At 43.1% G+C, this 19050-nt stretch overlaps 3 protein-coding genes across 12 annotated transcripts in view; 2 read left to right on the forward strand and 1 right to left on the reverse strand.

Annotated features, from left to right (window-relative positions):
- Positions 1 to 2119, forward strand: part of Rbm39 (RNA binding motif protein 39) — a 32992-nt gene extending 30873 nt beyond the window's left edge. For all 10 annotated transcript variants that reach the window (XM_028775255.1, XM_028775253.1, XM_028775258.1 and 7 more), the window contains 3 exons: positions 80 to 185; positions 1010 to 1088; positions 1176 to 2119. In XM_028775255.1, the coding sequence (XP_028631088.1) occupies positions 80 to 185; positions 1010 to 1088; positions 1176 to 1276 (286 nt within the window). In that variant the 3' untranslated portion in view covers positions 1277 to 2119. The remainder of the gene's footprint in view (positions 1 to 79; positions 186 to 1009; positions 1089 to 1175) is intronic.
- A 1082-nt stretch (positions 2120 to 3201) lies between these two features.
- On the reverse strand, positions 3202 to 4848 carry Romo1 (reactive oxygen species modulator 1). The gene is made up of 3 exons (XM_028775315.1): positions 4726 to 4848; positions 4415 to 4545; positions 3202 to 3394 (listed from the first exon to the last, which is right to left on the reverse strand). Exons 2-3 carry the CDS (start codon positions 4543 to 4545, stop codon positions 3286 to 3288), a joined length of 240 nt encoding a protein of 79 aa, XP_028631148.1. The 5' UTR covers positions 4726 to 4848; the 3' UTR covers positions 3202 to 3285.
- Positions 4824 to 19050, forward strand: part of Nfs1 (NFS1 cysteine desulfurase) — a 21461-nt gene continuing 7234 nt past the window's right edge. The window contains exons 1-7 of the mRNA XM_028775314.1: positions 4824 to 4986; positions 5534 to 5625; positions 7584 to 7700; positions 9523 to 9606; positions 15078 to 15230; positions 17142 to 17235; positions 18047 to 18181. Of these exons, the coding sequence (XP_028631147.1) occupies positions 4866 to 4986; positions 5534 to 5625; positions 7584 to 7700; positions 9523 to 9606; positions 15078 to 15230; positions 17142 to 17235; positions 18047 to 18181 (796 nt within the window). The 5' untranslated portion in view covers positions 4824 to 4865. The remainder of the gene's footprint in view (positions 4987 to 5533; positions 5626 to 7583; positions 7701 to 9522; positions 9607 to 15077; positions 15231 to 17141; positions 17236 to 18046; positions 18182 to 19050) is intronic.

Consider the following 19050-nt stretch of genomic DNA (forward strand, 5'->3'; position numbering starts at 1 on the left):
CATGCGTGCACGCACGCATGCACGCACAAAATGTACTTAATCATTACTTGAATATAATTTCAGTATTTTTTTCTTACAGAGAAGAAGAAGTTGGATGGGATACAGAGATTAAAGATGATGTCATTGAAGAATGTAATAAACATGGAGGAGTCATTCATATTTATGTTGACAAAAATTCAGCTCAGGTAATTTGATTTCTGTTTTTCAGGACAGGGTTTATTTGTGTAATAAATACTAGGCTGGCCTATCCTACAGATCTGCCTGCTTATGCTTCCCCAAGTGCTGGGATTAAAGTGGATAGTATTCTCTATCTTACTTTTTATATACAATTAGGGCATATGATTGTCACTTTATTCCCCTTAGGTGTTATTTCCTTTTGTTTGGCTTGGTTTTGGTTTTTCTTTTCGGGCAGGGTATCTGTGTGTAGTCCTGCCTGTCCTGAATCTCTGTCGACTAAGTTAACCGCAAGATCGACCTACATGTCTGCCTCTTTTGTGCTGGACACAAGTCACTATTGCAGTCTTTTTTTTTTCTTTTAATGCATTGATTTGTGTAGTGCTTTAATGAAGTTAGCTCTTTTCTGACTCCCTTCCCGTGCTCTGGGATTTATTATAGGCCTGTAGCACTGTGCTAGCTCAGTGGTTATTTCAGGAAAGGAAGTTAAATGTACTAGCTAAATGCATGCTTCAAAACAAATGCAGAGTCAAAATGTTGAAAATTTGATGAGATTAGTGATTAATTGATTAGCTAATCTGCATCATGTAGCCTGGAATTCTTTGCAACTTCTTTAGTCTTTGCATAGATATCAGGGGAATGGGTATTGGGCAAAAAGATCAATGAGAAAAGGAAAAGATACAATAGTTTTTAAAAACATTCAAGGTATTGACCATGAAGCTATTAGAATCAATAAACTATAAAGCACGTTTATGCAAAGGATGTTTGATATACTTTGAGAGTATATGTTCAATTTTTTTTTTAATGATTAATTTTTTTCTTTTGATACTTTTAGGGCAATGTGTATGTGAAGTGCCCATCTATTGCTGCAGCTATTGCTGCTGTCAATGCATTGCACGGCAGGTGGTTTGCTGGTGAGTAACTGCTATGAAGACTTTATGTTGAGAAGTCAATTTATTAACATAAAACAACTTACCCAACTTTTTTCTCTTTGTCAACAGGTAAAATGATAACAGCAGCGTATGTACCTCTTCCAACTTACCACAACCTCTTTCCTGATTCTATGACAGCAACACAACTACTGGTTCCAAGCAGACGATGAAGGAAGATACAGTCCCTTATGTATATAGCTTTTTTTTCTCTTGAGAATTCATCTTGAGTTATCTTTTATTTAGATAAAAATAAAGAGGCAAGGGTCTACTGTCATTTGTATACAACTCCTGTTATCTTGAAAAATAAAAATGTTAACAGGAATGCAGTGTGCTCATTCTCCCTAACTAGCAAATCCTACTTTATGCAAAGCTGTTCTCTTGTTCTGCTGTTTTAAATGTCCATGTAGAAAATTACATTAAGGATCTATAGAATAGCTCTAGGGGAACAAATGTGCTTTCTGTATAAAGGCAGACAGGTAATGTTTTAATGTTTCAGAAACCTAACTTTTTACACAGCAGTTACATTTCACAGTCATGTATTTGGCTCATGGTTCAGCAAAGGAATACACTTAGTGTGTGAAAAAAAGTCTAAGCAGCTAAATGGCTGCTTAGCATTTGACCTTGATTATTTGGCAAGAAGGGGATTTAAAAATATTTCTCGATGGTAAAATTTTCAAATTAATGTATCTGTAAAAGTTTCTTTGTAAATACTATGTGTTTTAGTGTATCTTGAGATTCCAAACAAAATGATCCTGCATTTCCTCAGGGTGGTTGATGTAACCGATTGAGTAAAGCAGTCTTGAGCAAGAGAGGAAATGCAGAAATAGGTTTTGTCTGGTTGCATATAATCTTTGCTCTTTTTAAGCTCTGTGAGCTCTGAAATATATTTTTGGGTTACTTCAGTGTGTTTGACAAGACAGCTTGATATTTCTATCAAACAAATGACTTTCATATTGCAACAATCTTTGTAAGAACCACTCAAATAAAATTCTCTGAAAATGGCCACAAGAAAATCTTTGTTTTTCAAATGTTTTCATATTACAAAGACAGGCATAGACTATCATGGTATCTTTTCTTGGTTTTTTTCTTCTTGCTTTCAAGTTAGTGTCTCAGCATTATATAGGTCGGATTTACAAAGACTGAAGATGTCCCTCTAGGCCTAGAATAAGCTTACTTTATTCTTAGTAATAGGGAATATTTTTTCCAGCCTAAGTCATGTCTAGTGTTTGTTGTTTACCACCACTACCAAGTATGTCCTTGGTATCGATGAAAACAAGTTGTGCCTTGGAAATGCACTCATTCTGCTCTGCTTGGTTATCATTCTTTAGCTCTGTAGTGGTTTTTTGTTTTTCAAGATAGGCTTTCTCTGTGTAGCCCTGGCTGTCCTGGAACTCACTCTGTAGACCAGGCTGGCCTGGAACTCAGAAATCCGCCTGCCTCTTCTTGCCAAGTGCTGGGATTAAAGGCGTGCGCCACCACTGCCTACAGCTTGCCAACCAACACATCTTGTCTCCTAGATATATCAGGAAAAAAAAACTTGTTTCTTTAATAACATGTTCATAAAATCATTTTGAATTGTCCACTATCGTCTAATAAAGTTCTGAACAAGTCATAGTTGAAGAGTAATCAGAAGAAATTAACCAAGGGTAATCTGATTAGGATTCCTTTCCATCACATGGGTATCCTGTATGAATTTTGTTATTAACCTACATAAGTGTTAGGCTGGTGAGTTTGACATGTCTTTCTGAACTAGACAATCTCATACAATGTTTTACTGTGAACAGGACACAACTGTTACAAAAAAGGCGGCTAGCTAGGTTTTATAACGGATATGCTGAGCCAAGATTTTTTGAGCGGTTCTAAAGATGTGTCTCCATCTTGAGAGTGATTGTGTCAACAAGCCTGGGTAGAGATTTAGGTATCAGTTGTACTATTCTGTATTAGGTATCTGAGATCTATTGTTATGTGTACTATGTCTCTGCAGAGAACAGGCAGGTAGAAATACACAATGTTGGATTACCATTGAGGTGGGTACTGAGACTACAAAACCTAGTTGTGGGAAAAACATTAGGTGTTTGGAGTAAAAATAGACTGATAACGAGAAGAAAAAAACTTTATTATTGTACAAGGGTCGAAATGGATGGGGAAGTTTAAGTGTAGCAGGGCTTCTGCGCCCTAATTAGCATCGTATCCCCATTCCAATGGCCATGAAAGTGCCAAAGGTGCCGCCACTCTGCATCATGGTTTTCCCAATGCCGCCCATCAGCTCCCGACCCCGCATTCCGATCCTGAGGAAGAAAGCAAGAAGGGGCCATCTGAGAATACAAATAAAGGAATAGAGAATTGAACTAACTACCCCCTTTATAATCTGTTGAAATACATCATTTGTCATTCTTAAAATGCTACTCTTCCCCATGAAGGATTAGCAATGACAAGGAAAATACCCATCTAGGGTCTCTAGGTTGTGTGTTGAATGCTGTATTAATTAGTTTGTAGATTGCAGAGATAAAGGATGGAGTACATGGGCAGGAAAAGCAGTCATGTTTGTGCCTCTATGGTATATATTATCCAGTAGCCATTTTTCTTCTAGATGACTCCTCAGCGTTTTGTTTAACCTGGGTTAAAAGTTAAGCTCTGCAATTTATAAACTCTATAAAGTGTAAAATGGAAATCATCACATTTACAATCTCGGTAACTATACGTTTTTATTTTATTTCTTTGAGACATGGTTTCTCTGTGTAATAGCCCTGGTTGTCTTGGAACTCACTTTCTATACCAAGCTAGTCTCATAGATCCTCCTACCTCTCCCTCCGTCTGGATTTTAGGTGCTCACCACTATTGCTCGATGGTTAACTACAGTACTTAGCACTACAATTAGCTAGTGCTGGAGAAATAGTTATTTACAAGTACAATATCCAAATGGGGTGATGACCTTTAAAATAGCAGTTTATCTCAAAGGTCGAACATGTGACTATACCTAATTCTCAATAGTAAAACGCTTCATGAAGCTTGCTTCATTACATGCAGTTGGTAGTTAAAATGTCATGCACCAGTAATACCCCTTCGCTAAGCAATTACGATGTGCCAGATAATACTAATATGATTAACTCTTACAAAAGTGGAGGTAAGTGTATAGTCCTCCACTACAGTAAACTCAGCCTCTAACCTGCCTAATGAAACTGAACTACAAAGGAGTCAGAAAGCCATTTTGACTTTAGAGCTCAGATTCTTAAGTACTGTGCTTTCAACCTCTTCTAAGTGGGCTCCGGAGTCCTCGGAAGCCAGGAAGTTCCGTCCGCGCGGCTCACCTGAGACAGGAGAAGGTGCCGAACAGCGCCCCGGCCGCCATACCCACGGCGCAACCCATGACAAAGCCCATCTTCACGCGGTCGAAGCAGCTAGGCTGGGACTGCCCGTAGGGACCCACGGCCACCGGCATCTGGGGTGAGAGGGCTAGGACAGTGAGGGCCTGGTCGCCAGCTATGGCGTCGGCCAGGGGCGCACAGCAGGGTTACATAGGACCCAGGACAGAAGCCAGCCCGCAGCACGCCTCCACCACCCTCCTCGCGATAGAAGACCCCGCACGCGCGACGCAGGGCATCGTCGGGCCCCACCTCACCTCGTTCTCCGCCGCGATCGCTCAGCTCGACGTCTCACACTGAAAGCTAGGCGGAGGGCGCTCGCGGCCCGCAGGATTGCTTCCGGAGCGCGGCGCAGTTACTTCCGGGAGCATGGGCTGAGGACTTGCAAGCTCCGCAGATGGTGGGCTCTGTTGCTGGGAACATGCTGCTGCGAGCCGCTTGGAGGCGGGCGTCGTTGGCGGCTACCTCTGTGGCCCTGCGAAGGTCTTCGGTGCCCACCCGGGGACTGCGCCTGCGCGGTACGTTCCCTTTCCTTTTCGCTCCTTCGGTTTCTGGAGGAGCGAACCCCTTGGGTCGGTGCTGCTAAGCACTGCTTTGTTGCGTTTCCTACTCGCCGTGTTCGATCGCTCAGACTCTAAACCTTCCCGTCGCCTGGTCTCTTACTGTTTCAGTATGACCCTTACATCCTGCTCCGCACTTCTCTTGGGCCGAAGTCTCATTCTTCAGATCTCTCCTGGCCAAGTCTTAAAGATGCTCGTCGGAGCCTCCTCCATCCGTGAACCTTTGAAGGAACCTGCGCTTTTCACTTTTCTTCTAAATGGTTTTCCTTTTACAGCTCATCCCACTCGGTACTATGTAGTTTGAACATTGCTCCCTACTGCTGTCAGCGCCCCTCCCGAGAACCCTATGTCTTTTACTTAACTCAATGTCTTTTAGTGCGTGTTGTTTACTTTGACACTGGACCTCAGCCTTTCTTAAACTTACCTCGAAGAAGCTTTGGCCATCTGTTGTCTTGTGTGCCCTTCGTCCACGGTTTCTCACTTTGCCACTGCACTCTGTTGTCAGTTGTAGATCATGCCCCCCATTCGGCTGTTCCCTCCGAGGCAGAGGCAGTGCTGCGACCTCTCTATATGGACGTGCAGGCTACAACTCCTCTGGTAAGGACTAACAGGGGTCCTTCATAGGGAGGAAAGGTTAGAAGGACAAATTTCACCAGAAGGCTAAATTTCTGCAGATTTGAGAACCATTAAATGTACTAGTAAACGGAGGACAGGAATTAGGAGACTTGGATGTTAATTTAGTTGAAAAGGCTTTACTGTTTTTTAGTTACTGACCTTGTCAGATCCTTCCAGTACAGGCATTATAATTAATAGTAAATGCTCAGGTCCTGGAGCTGAACATTGTGACATGGAGAGTTTCAGTAAGCTTAAGACCAGCCTGAGCCACATAGGGAGTTTCAAACCTATGTTGTTGTTTTGTTTTTAAAGATTTATTTATTTATTATATATGAATACACTGTAGCTGTCTTCAGACACACCAGAAGAGGGCATCAGATCTCATTACAGATGGTTGTGAGCCACCATGTGGTTGCTGGGATTTGAACTCAGGACCTCTGGAAGTGCAGTCAGTGCTCTTAACCACTGAGCCATCTCTCCAGCCCCTGTTGTTTTGTTTTTAATTTTATGTATATGAGTACACTGTAGCTGCTTTCAGACATACCAGAAGAAGGCACTGGATCCCATTACAAATGGTTGTGAGCCACATGTAGTTGCTGGGAATTGAACTCAGGACCTCTGGGAGAGCTCTTTAACTGCTAAGCCATCTCCCAGTCCCCTCAAACATACGTTAAAAAAAAAATGGCCGGGCAGTGGTGGCTCACACATTTAACCCCAGCACTTGGGAGGCAGAGACAGGCGGATTTCTGAGTTCGAGGACAGCCTGGTCTACAGAGTGAGTTCCAGGACAGCCAGGGCTATAAAGAGAAACCCTGTTTCGAAAAACAAAACAAACAAACAAACAAAAAAGGCCAAGAGCAAGCAAACACATGGGCTTTGGAATTACTAGGACTAACATGTAGTAACTATGTGACTTTGGTAAAGTGTTAAATGAGCTGAAAGACGTAGAAGTCCTGCATTTGATAAACATTCAATAATCACAGTTATTGGGGCTGGATATATGGCTCAAATAGTACTTGCTTGGCATGTAGGAAGCCTTGAGTTCAATTCCCAGCACCACATAAAAGTGAACTCCGGTAATCCCAATACTTGATGGAGGCAGGGAGGTCAGAATCTTTTTTTTTTTTTTTCTAGATCAGTGTAAATCAGTGTGCGGCAGCCGTGGAAGCCCTTTAAGAACAGGTGTAAGAACAGGACTGTGAGGGATGCAGATACAGATGGTTGAGCACTTGTCCCGCATTTGCAAAGTCTTTGGTTGGATCCCCTAGCACAGCATAAAGCCAGGAATGGTGCTATACAACTCTAATCCCACATGACTCTAAAGAATTAGGGAGGTAGAGGCAGGGGGATTGGGATCAGAAGTTTAAGATCTCTTCATTAATAGTAAGTTTGAGGATATCTTAAAGTAGAGAACCCTGTCTTTAAAAAATAAGAAAAGGACAAGATAATCTTGCCGGCAGGAGGGTTATTTGTTGGTTTACTTTTTGGGTGCAGTGTGGGGTGTTTTAAGACCCAGTCTCAATACCTGTGACCCTGTCTGTCCTGGAACAACCACTGTAGACCAGGCCTCCAACTCTGAGATGTGCCCACATCTGTCTCCAGTATGCTGCTATTAAAAGTGTATGCCACCATACCCAACAGGCTTATAAATCTGAGGACAGATTTAACTTCATAAGACCTTATCTTTCAATAAATAACAGAAAAATCAAAGACAATGCTTACAAACTACTTGCGGGAATGGCGGAACATTGTGATTAGAGGTGGTTTTGAAGTGGGTGTATTTCAAGTTGCATTTGTTTAGTAGTTGAGGAAGTGGAAGAAAGCAGCCAGCATCTGAAAGGCTGGAAATACACTGAGCAAAGTGGGCAGGTATCGGTGGATGGAGCAGGTTCTGAATTGACTTTGATCTCAGAGCCACTGATCCGTGTTCTTCTGTTCAGGATCCTAGGGTGCTCGATGCTATGCTCCCATACCTTGTCAACTACTATGGGAACCCACATTCTCGGACTCACGCATACGGCTGGGAGAGTGAGGCAGCCATGGAACATGCTCGCCAGGTTAGCACAAAGGACTCTGGGATGTTCCATTCAATGGTCTGTAGGAGACATTTCTTTCTTAGAGGTGGAAATAGCTGTTTTTCTGAAGAGACTCAGATAGTAGCTCTGGCGTTTTTGATTGTAGGTGCTTAATTAGTTCCCATATTCCCTCTGCAAAATACCTCTGACAGATCTTCTCATTTCTCTGAGCCTTAAGCTCATCATCTCCAAGCGGACAGTGAAATAGTTGATGCTGTGTAAGATGAATTCAACAAGTCAGTGCTGGTACAGGTTGACATAAGTAGTAAGTAAGAGTTCAATAAATACATTTAAAAATGCATTTCTTGGGTCAATGGGATGCATCCAGGGGTACCTTAACATAATGACTTGAGTTTGATCCCCAAAATTCACATGTTGTTTGTAGTTTTGTCTATCTATACCACTTTATGTTCCTGGCTGGCTCCACGCTCACACCCTCCCGGGAGCTTTCTCAGATCCTCGGATGGGAAACACACACACAACAGTTATTCTTAAAATGCCTTGGCTAACTCAGTGACTGGGGACTCCTGATCTTCTGCTACCCTAGGCCCACTCAGGGAAGAGGCCAGAGTCACTTACCCATCGGTTGGCTTTATCTCCTGTGTTACTGAGTCTCCTCCTCTCTCCTTGTCCCCCTGACTCTCTCCTGCCTGCACAGCTCTCAGTGTCCTGCCCCATGCTCAGCCATTGGCTATTTTTCTGTTATTGGAACTGGAAGTTAAGGATGGTTGTGAGCTACCATGTGGGTACTAGGAACTGAACCTGGGTCCTCTGCAAGAACAGCAAGTGCTCTTAACCACAGAGCCATCTTTTCAGTTCCTTACTTGCCTGTTGGTTTGTTTGAGATAGGGTTTCTCTGTATAATAGCTCTGGCTGTCCTGGAATTTGCCTTGTAGACCAGGCTGGCCTTGAATAACAGAGATCCTCCTGCCTCTCCATCTTAAGTTCTGGGATGAATGATGTTCACCACTATCCCAGCAAAAATAATTTTTAAAAATTACAAGCGTGTGTGAGTGCACGCATGTGTGTGTGTTTGTGTGTGTTCATGTATGTGTACACATATGTACCTTAGTATTCAGTGTGGAAGTCACAGGACACCTTGGAGCAGTCTCTGTCCTTCTACCATGTGGGTTTCAGGGAATGAATCCTAGGTCGTCAGGTTTTGCTACAAGTGCCTTTACATACTGATCCATGTCACTGGGCTTATTCTGGTTGATTGAGGCCAGCTTTGCACTTTCATCTAAGATGGCTTGGAACTCACTATGTATCCCAGACTGGCCTCATGGCAGCTGTCTTACCTTAGCCTCCTGAGTGCTGTTGATTCCAGGTGTGCACCATTGTATCTGGTTTGTGCAGAGCTGGAAATCAAACCCAGAGCTTCATAAATATTAGGTAAGCACTCTACCAACTGAGCTACATTGGACATTTGTTTTGTTTTGTTGTTTGAGACAACATTTCTCTGTGTAACCCTGACTGTCCTGGAATTCATTTTGTATGCCAGGCTGGCCTCGAACTCTTAAGTGCTGGATTCAAGGTGTATGTCACTGTACCTAGCTTACATTTGACATCTTAGCCCGTCTTAGAATAGAGAAAGGATAGAATATCTGAGCTGTGACAATTAATTCCTTTTTATCACTAGTCAGGCTAAAAAGTTATACCTGGTAGGCACATAGTTTCTTCGTAGGCGGTTGGTTGGTAGGATGCAGTGGATCTTCTCTTGGTCCAAAACTCTGTCCAGGCTGTACCTATAGCCCCATTGTTTCCCAGGGATTGATGTGCTGTATCTTTGTCTCTTGGCATACAGCAAGTAGCATCTCTGATTGGAGCTGATCCTCGGGAGATCATTTTTACAAGTGGAGCTACTGAGTCCAACAACATAGCAATTAAGGTAAGAGGAGGATGAGGCCTTTGCGTGGTGGGGAGCCGCTTTGCTTGTGAGAGGCTGTGGGAAGATGGAGGACAGAAGCAAATAGGAGGGAACCAGACAGTGTCTCTGGCTTTTTGGGTTTAGAGATAAGTGCCCATCTATCATTTGAACTCAGCTACCCCCTTCTCCCTAGTTCTTCCTCTGCCTTAAAAAAAAATTGTACGGAGGACAATTTTGTGGACTCTGCAATCTCCTCCTACCTTTACTTAGGTTCTGAGAATCAAACTCAAGGCGCAAGGCATGTCTTTTCTCCCGAGCCGTCTTGCATGCTTTCTTCAGCCTTTTGCAGTCAAGTCTTTTAGCTTATTGGTCTGAGTTCAGTGTAGCAGTTGGTTAGGAATAGAGGTGACTTTTACACCACTAACAGTTTGGATTTTTTAGGATGTTAGTCATTTAAAAAAATGAGTAACAGTGCCTGGCTTAGTTTTCTGTTGCTGTGATAAAACACCATGACCAAAAGCAATTTAGGAGGAAAGATTTTCCTTCACTTTACAACCCCTAGTCCTTGATAAGATGTGGGGAAATCAGGACCCAAGCTTAGGGCAGGAACCTGGAGCAGGAACTGAGATAGAAGCCATGTAGGAGTGCTGCTTATTGGCTTGCTCCCATGGCTTGCTCAGCCTGCTTTCTTTCACCCAGAACCCCCTGCCCAGGGGTAGCACCCTCCCCAGCACCCCAGCACCAGGTCCCCACCAGACATGAATCATGTGAATGTCTTACATATTTGTCTTCAGGCTGCCTCATGGTGGCACGTTTTCAGTTATGTTGCTTATTAGCTTATTTCAAGTTGACAAAACTAACCAGGATAGTGACTGAATCCTCCCCTCTCTGTCTCTTGTCTGTCTGTCTCTCTCTCTCTCTCTCTCTCCCTCTGTCTCTATCTATCTGTCTCTCTCTCCCTCTCTCCCTCCTGTTTCTGTCTCTGTCTCCCCCTCTCTCCCTCTCTCCCTCCTGTTTTTTAACAGTGACGTTCAGATCAGTTTACTTGTACTTGATCAAGGCTGTTTTCCTATCAGCTTTTCCTTTCTGATGAGAGCATTTACACAATGCCTCTGCATTTTTGAGGTTATTGTTGCTATTATACCCTCTGTAGGCCTTTGTTTTGCCCACTCGGTCTGGTATTGGTCATCCTATATTTGGGGCATGCACATGCTTTGTGCAAGTATTCACTCTTTTTTCTTTTAAGATTTATTTATGTGTATGAGTACACCATTGCTCTCTTCAGACATACCAGAAGAGGGCATCAGATCCCATTACAGATGGTTGTGAGCCACCATGTGGTTGCTGGGAATTGAACTTAGGACCTCTGGAAAACCAGTCGGTGCTCTTAACCGCTGAACCATCTCTCCAGCCCAAGTATCTCACTCTTGTAGTCATTTTGATGTATAGAACATAACCACATTTCACTCATGTTATAACTTTGATCTATAAACTTATTTCTCTCTTTTTTTCTTATTCATTTTTTGGTACTGGGTAGTGAACCTAGGCTCTCAAGCTTGCTAAAGCCATACTATACCACTGATGAGATAATATTCTCATATTCTGTCCCCTCCCCTTTTTTTTGTTTTTTTTTTATGTGTTTTTTTTTTGTTTGTTTGTTTTTGTTTTTTACCTGTTTTTACTATGTAGCTTTGGCTGGCTGGCCTAGAACTTCTCAGTTGACCAGGCTGGCCTTGCAGTCTCAGAGATCTGCCTGCTTCTGCCTCCTTAATGATGGTATAAAAGCGCTCAATATTATTACACCAGGCTTTTTTTTTTTTTTTTTGGTTTTTTTGAGACAGGGTTTATCTGTGTAGCCCTGCCTGTCCTGGAGCTCACTCTGTAGTCCAGGCTGGCCTCGAACTCAGAAATCTACCTGCCTCTGCCTCCCAAGTGCTAGGCTTAAAGGTGTGCGCCACCACTGCCTGGCTATACCAGGCTTTTTTGAAATGAAAAAAATTGTTCTATTTTAATTTTGTGTTTATTTGTATGGGGCTATATTCCTGTGAGTGTAATCCCCAAAGAGGCCAGAGTCCTTGGATCTCTCTGGAACTAGTTACAGATAATTGTGAGCCACTCAGTATGTGCTGGGAACCAAGCTTGAGTCTTCTACAGGAACAGCATTCTCTTAACCACTGAGCTGTCTCTCCAGGTCCCGTTTGCTCATTTAAAATTTTTTAGCTTTTGAAAAAAGCTAAATTTATCCACATGTGATGAGATTAATTTCTCTCTTTTTAAGGTTGTATTGTATTATTAACTTTTTACTGCTGTTTTCTCTGTGTGAGCATTCTTCTTACCTGTATGTCTGTGTACCACATTGCATACTTCTTGTCTAGCGCTGGCCAGAAGTCTGTTGGATCCCCTGAAGTTAGACTTACAGACATCTGTGAGCTACCATGTGGATTCTGGGAATTGTACCAGGGTCCTCTTCAAGAGCAACAAGTGTTCTTAGATATGAGGTGAACTTTGTAGGTCCGTATTTATCTTTTGAAGGTATATTGTTATTTTTGTATGAGTGTTTTTGCCTACATGTAAGTCTATGTACCAAATGTGTGCAGTGCCTGTGGAGATCATAAGAGGGTGCCGGGTCCCTTGGGACAGGAGTTAGCGATGGGTGTGTCCTGCCATGTGTGTGTTTGGAACTGAACCGAGGTTCTTTGGAAGAGCAGCCAGTTTCTTACCTGGAGTATCTCACCTGTAAACCCCACCACACCACCTTGTGTGTTTGTTTGTTTGTTTGTTTGTTTGTTTTTTCCAGACAGGGTCTCTCTGTAGCCCTGGCTGTCCTGGAACTCACTCTGTAGATCAGGCTGGCCTTGAACTCAGAGATCTGTCTGCCTCTGCCTCCTGAGTGCTGGGATTAAAAGTGTGTGCCATCATGTCTGTCTTCCAGACCCTATTTTTATATTTCTGTGTATATCAGTGTTTGTCTGCATGCATGAATGTGCACTCCAGGTGTGCCTGCTACTTGTAGAGGCCAAAGGAAAATGTCAGAGCCCCTAGAACTGGAGTTGGAGATGGTTATGAACTGCCATGAAGGTATTGGGAACTGAGCAAGGGTCCTTTGCAAGAACAGCAAATTTAAATGTTGAAAATCAGCATAAAGCATAATGAATTTTGTTATGGGCTTTTGTACATGTATTGCACTCTACTTGGCCCTTGTTCACTCTCCACCCACGTTACCCTGACTCAGCTACGCTGCTCTGTTCGCATCCCCAGAGAGTTCTCTCTCGCTCCTGTTACACATAGTTCATTAGCCTCTCGTTCTCTCTCCCTCCCCTCTTCATTAAGAAGGTAGTAAGTGGATCAGTGGTTAGTGCACTTGCTGTGCAAGTGTGAGGACCTGAGTTCAAATCCTGAGAGTACAGGTAAAGCCAGGCCCAGAAGAGTGAGTCTGTGTGTCTATAATCCCACTGGGGCAGAGACAGCAGACTCTCCAGAAGCCTGCATGTGTGCTAGACTGGCGGGTGCAGCCTACCAGCAAACAACAAAGAGACCTTGCTCCAAATAAGGTAGAAGCTGAAGACGGACACTAGACTACTGGACATTACCCTCTGACCTCCAAACATATAGACACATATATGCAAAGATCTTTCTCCCCTTTCGTGGTCTCCTTGCTACCTTTATAACTTATAAACATGAAAATCTCTATTCACACACACATGTAAATAGCATTTATCTTTTTTAGTTAATCAATTTGTGTGTGTGCGTTCATGTGCCATAGCACACGTGTTAGGGTCAGCACTAACTGGTGGGAGTTGGTCACATCCTGGGCTACCAAGATTGGATTCAGACAGGCAGCCTGTAGCAAGTGCCCTCATGTGCTCAGCCAGCTTGCCAGCCCAGTATTTGTTTCTGTATCTGACTTATTTTACTTAACATAGTGATTTCTGATTCCATTTATTTTTCTGCAAATGCAATTATTTAATTTTTCTTTATGCCTGAATTAAATGGTATTGTATATGTAACATATTTTCTTTATCTATTCATCTGTTGATGAACATCTAGGCTGGTTCCATTTCTTAGCTATTCTAAATAGTTAAACAAAGCTGGGTGTGACGGTGCACACCTTTAATCTCAGCACTAGGACACAGAGGCAGGTGGATCTCTGGGAGTTCTATGGCTACATAGTGAGACTCTGTCTCACCAAAATAAATCCCTGAATGGTAAGAGAGGTTGAACCCTGAAGCATATTCTATTCAATAAGAATATCTCTTAAATAAAAACAGAAGAGACATCCAAGCTAAGTAGTATTTATATTGTAAAACAGACATGAAAGGAAAGCAGTATAACTCAGTAAGTAATGAATCAATGACACCAGTTTAAATGCCAGATGTGAATATATATATATATATATATATATATATATATATATATATATATAATTTACTAGTGAAGGTCACCTACATGGGGAGGCCATAGGAGAGTCTTGGGCATCCTGCTCACTAACACCAGCCCCCCATGGCACTGGAGCTCCCTAACTGGGTCGGCCTGCGTGGCTGGTGTCCCTGGGATTCTCCAGTCTCTGCCTCTTCAAGACTGGGATGCAAGAGCACTGGATTCTGGTTAGAGCTTAGCCCTATTTATTTAAACTTTAAAAAAAGAGATTTATTTATATTTATTCAATCTGTATGTGTGTGTGCCACATGTGTGCCTGGTTCCCTCAGAGCCTCACGAGGGTGTCAGATCCCCTGTCAAGGGCAGCTGTGGATGCTGGATACGGGGTTCTTTGTAAGCGCAGCAAGTGCTCTGCACTGAGGAGCCCTGAGGAGCCATCTCCCCAGCTCCAAGAGGTCCTCATGTGTGTGCAGCCAGTACCTTAGGGATCGAGTTGTCAGCCTCATTTTATATTTTATTTATTTATTTTTGAGACAATATCTTACTATGTTAATCAAGTTAGTTTCAAACTTGAAGTTCAAAGTATCCTCTGTCCTCAGTGTCCAAAGTAGAAAGGACTACAGGCTATTGGGTTCAGTTACATTGACTTCCTTTCTTACTTTCCACTTCGTTCCTTTTGTTCCTTTGTTTGTTTGGAGACAAGGTCTTATTCAGTAGCCCTGAGTGGCCTAGATCTTACTATGTAGACCAAGACAGTCTCGGTGTGCAGGTGTCCTCTTGCAAATGCCCCTTAATGCTGAGCCCATGGGTATGTAGGCTATACTTTGCTATGTTTTGTTTGTTTGTCCTTTTAATAACATAAATGTTCATTTGAAATTCTGGGTATTTTAGTTTTTATTAGCCTACCTTTATAGTTTCTCTTGATGTTAACAGTATCACATACATGATTGGGCCTTCGTTTGTTCTGTAGAATGTCTTTGGCATACTTGAGGCTCTGGGTTCAGTCCTGCACATACACTCACGGAAAGACTGGTTATAAATGGGATCCATGTTACTGCTGCCCCTAAGTGTGCTATCCTTTTTTTTTTCTTCATTACATTACCATCAATTCTTAGGGAGTGGCTAGGTTCTACAAGTCAAGGAAAAAACACGTGGTCACCACCCAGACGGAACACAAATGTGTGCTGGATTCCTGCCGCTCCCTGGAAGCCGAGGGCTTTCGGGTCACTTACCTCCCAGTGCAGAAGAGTGGGATCATTGACTTAAAGGTAGGAATGCCACTAGGCATGAGGGACAGAATGGGAGGAGCCCGGCTCCATCCCGTAAGTCGGCCTCTCCAGCTTTGGGTGGAGCCTAAGGTTGATGAGCAGTGAGAGTGGAGCATGAATCAAGTGTGGCAGAGAAGATTATGTTCTTTATGTGTGCACTGTTCTCCATGGAAAACTTGCCTCTCAGCGTTTTTGGTGACCCTGTTTTGTATGAGAGCTACGGGACATGAGCGTAGGACATCAGGGACTTACATTACAGGAGAGCTCTGGCCTCTATCTTCCCTGCATTGATGTTTCTTATCACCCTATAAAGGAAGCATGCTGACTGGAGGTGTAGCTCTGTGGTAGAATTCTTGACTATCATGCACAGTGCTGTGGGCTTGATCCCCAGAACTGCAAAAGCCAGCATGTTAGCATAGGCTAGACATGGAGGAGGCACTCTTAAACTCAGTACCCTGATGGCTCAAACAAGAGGATCACCAGGGTTTGGGGATAGCCTGGACTCCACAGTGAGAGCCTGTCTCAAAGAAAAGGCTTGAGTATAGGTTTCTGTACTTGTCCATGTCTGCACTCATGTGATTACACTGTTCTTACTCCTGTAGTGTTATAGTGGGTTGAAATCAGGCTTTGTTTATTTGGTCTAATAAGGAACTCATGTAAGCTTTTGGGGGTTTTGGTCTTTGAAACAGTATTTTAGGAATCTCAGGCTGGCCTGAAGTGGCTATATAGACTTGAATGACCTTGAACTCCTGCTCCTCCTTACTCAATCTGTTAAGAGTTAGCGTTACAGTCATGGGCTTCAATACCTACCAAGGAGAGTTTCTTTCTCTTTAGATTTATGTGTTCCTGGGTGTTAAAGGTGGTTATGAATGTGGGTGTTGGGACTCCAACTCAGGGCTTCTACAGCAGCAGCACTGTATTACCACTGAGCCTTCTTTTCAGCCCATATTTCTCTTTTTAAAGGTTTACTTGTTTATGCATATGCATATTCTGTTTACATGTATGACTGCATGACAGAAAAGGCATCAGATCCCAGATGGTTGTGAGTAACCATGGTGGGTGTTGGGAATTGAACTCCGGATGAGTTCAACTTCTGGATGAGTATCCAGTGCTCTTAACTGCTGAGCCATCTCTCCAGCCTCTGTATTTTCTTTTTTCTTTTCTTTTTTTTTTTAATATTTTTTTAAGGATTTATTTTATTTATATGAGTACACTGTAGCTGTTTCCAAACACACCAGAAGAGGGCATCAGACCCCTTTACAGATGGTTATGAGCCACCATGTGGTTGCTGGGAATTGAGCTCAGGACCTTTGGAAGAGCAGTCAGTGCTTTTAACCACTGAGCCATCTCTCCAGCCCCCAGCCTCTGTATTTTCTTATTTTTATGAGCTAGGATCTCATGTTGCCCAGGTTGGCATTGAATTCATGTTCTTCCTGCCCCTACCTCCTAAGACCTGAGATTATCCACATGTGCTTCCATGCCTGACCTTTTTTATAGCTTTTTTGTGTGTGTGTGTGTTTGGGTGTTTTGCCTGCATTCATGTCTGTGCCTGGTCCCTGTGGAGACCAGAAAAAAGTGTCCAATACCCTGGACCTGGAGTTCCTGAGAGCTGTGATCCCCCATGGTGTGCTAGGAATTACACATGAATCCTTGGGACAAGCAGGCACTGCTCACAGCTGCTGAGCCACGCCTATAGCCTCTTGTGTTGTTATTTGTCTGTTGCTGTTCGTTTTTAAACATTAATTCTAGGGATTGATCTCAGTGCCTCAGACATGCGTCATACCCCTCTTACTTGCATGCTTACATAGGCTTATAGCGCAAGGCCCCTTTTCTGGATTTGAGGTTGTCATCATTTTTGTTTATATGGCTGTCTCTCGGCATCGTATAGCCTCCTTCCTCCTGCCTTCTTAGGAACTGGAGGCTGCCATCCAACCAGACACTAGTCTGGTCTCCGTTATGACTGTGAACAATGAGATTGGAGTAAAGCAACCGATTGCAGAAATAGGTGAGTATGGTAGGTTAACCTGATCCTTACCACCCTGCGGGCCACGGAAGGAACCGTGACACAGAGCTCTGACCCAAAAGCCAAGTGGACCAACGGGAAGAGCTGTGTGCCTTGCTGACCCACATTCTAGCTGGCTACTATGTGAGTTTTTAGAATTTAGGGTTATGTGCCCTTTATGGTTGTTGTTGTTACTGTTACATTTTGTTTTAGTTTTTGCCCCAAATGACAACAAAACAACAAGAAAAAACCATATATCTTTTTTCTCTTTTGGATGTTGTTTATCTCTGTTTAGAGTTCACCTCGTAATCCCTCTGCAAATTAGCAAAAATATCTGTACTCTTTTCTTCTTTTAAATAAAAAAGTATTTAAAAGTTGATATTACATTCACAATATTCATGGTTAATGAAGTGGTATGAAGAATCTTGGGCATCAAAATGTCATGTGTGCTTGTAGTTTGGTGTTTTGCCCTTGATCTTTTGAGTAATACCAAAGAGGCTGGGAATTGGGAGGGAGCTAGAGAAGGTCGTGGGGGGGGAAGTGGAAAGGCAGAGAGTAGGAGTGGACACACACACACATACATATACACATATACATGTATACACACACATATATCCATATATATATCCATATATATATACACATGCACACATTTGTATGTATGTGTATATATGTATGTGTGTGTGTGTGTGTGTGTGTGTGTGTGTATGTGTGTGTGTGTGTGTATGCTATCAGTCACTTAAAATATTCATGGTGCCTGGCATGTCAGGTTACATTCACTGTGCCATGTGTCTGCCTCTCTGTCATTCCTCAGGGAAGATTTGCAGTTCCAGAAAGGTGTACTTCCATACTGATGCAGCCCAAGCTGTTGGGAAAATCCCACTTGATGTCAATGACATGAAAATTGATCTCATGAGCATCAGTGGGCATAAAATCTACGGCCCTAAAGGTACCAGTCCCTGCCTGTTCTTTCACAGTCCCAGCAAATCCTTTGACAGATGCTCAGCACAGTCAGTACTGTCACTGCTCTCTGAGAAGTTTGTACGTCCAGAGTGGCCTGGACTGTGGAAGTATCATTCAATAATAGCCAAAACCACTTGCCTCTTCGTGGATCCAAGCAGTTGCTGTGTACATGACTGGCATTCTTTCTTGATCTCTTCACAATGTCCTTTAAAGAGATATAGGTATCAATTTGGCTGAGGGACCAGGGTTCTGTTAATTCAGGTTTCACTAGACATATGATGTAAGTAAAGACAACAAAACAGATTTCATTGGCTAGGCTGATGTTTCTGTCTGTCCTCCATGCTGGCTGCCAAGCGCACTCACAGGCTGTGACTGTCTTGTGAGCTGTTCCTGTGGAGCTCAGCTTGTACTCTGCAATGTGACTTGACTGCAGTCGCATTGTCTTCCTTCCCTAGTCACTCCTCCGGAGGGTCACGAGACAGTCCCACCTGCCTTCGAGTTTGTATTCCTCAGTCACGGGTGGTGGAGCTGTAGACATGTCTGCTGTGCCACGCCTGGGTGGCTTTTTACAGTTGTCTATTCCTTCATAAGGACAGTAGTACTTGCCCTTCACTCCTTTTATATGTTCTGATCTTGCTCTTTCATCTAACACTGCATCTTAAAAGTAAAATCCAATGTCAGGCATGGTGGCATATTCTTTAATTCCAATGCCCTGTAGACAGGCAGATCTCTGTGAGTTTAAGGCCAGTCTGGTCTCCATAGTGAATTTCACGTCTACACAGTTTGACCCCATCTTAAAAAGAAAAAGGAAGGGAGGGAGGGAGGGAGGGAGGGAGGGAGGGAGGGAGGCAGGGA

Source organism: Grammomys surdaster, unplaced genomic scaffold, assembly GCF_004785775.1.
Source record: "Grammomys surdaster isolate TR1022 unplaced genomic scaffold, NIH_TR_1.0 254, whole genome shotgun sequence".
NCBI classification, from domain to species: Eukaryota; Metazoa; Chordata; class Mammalia; order Rodentia; family Muridae; genus Grammomys; species Grammomys surdaster.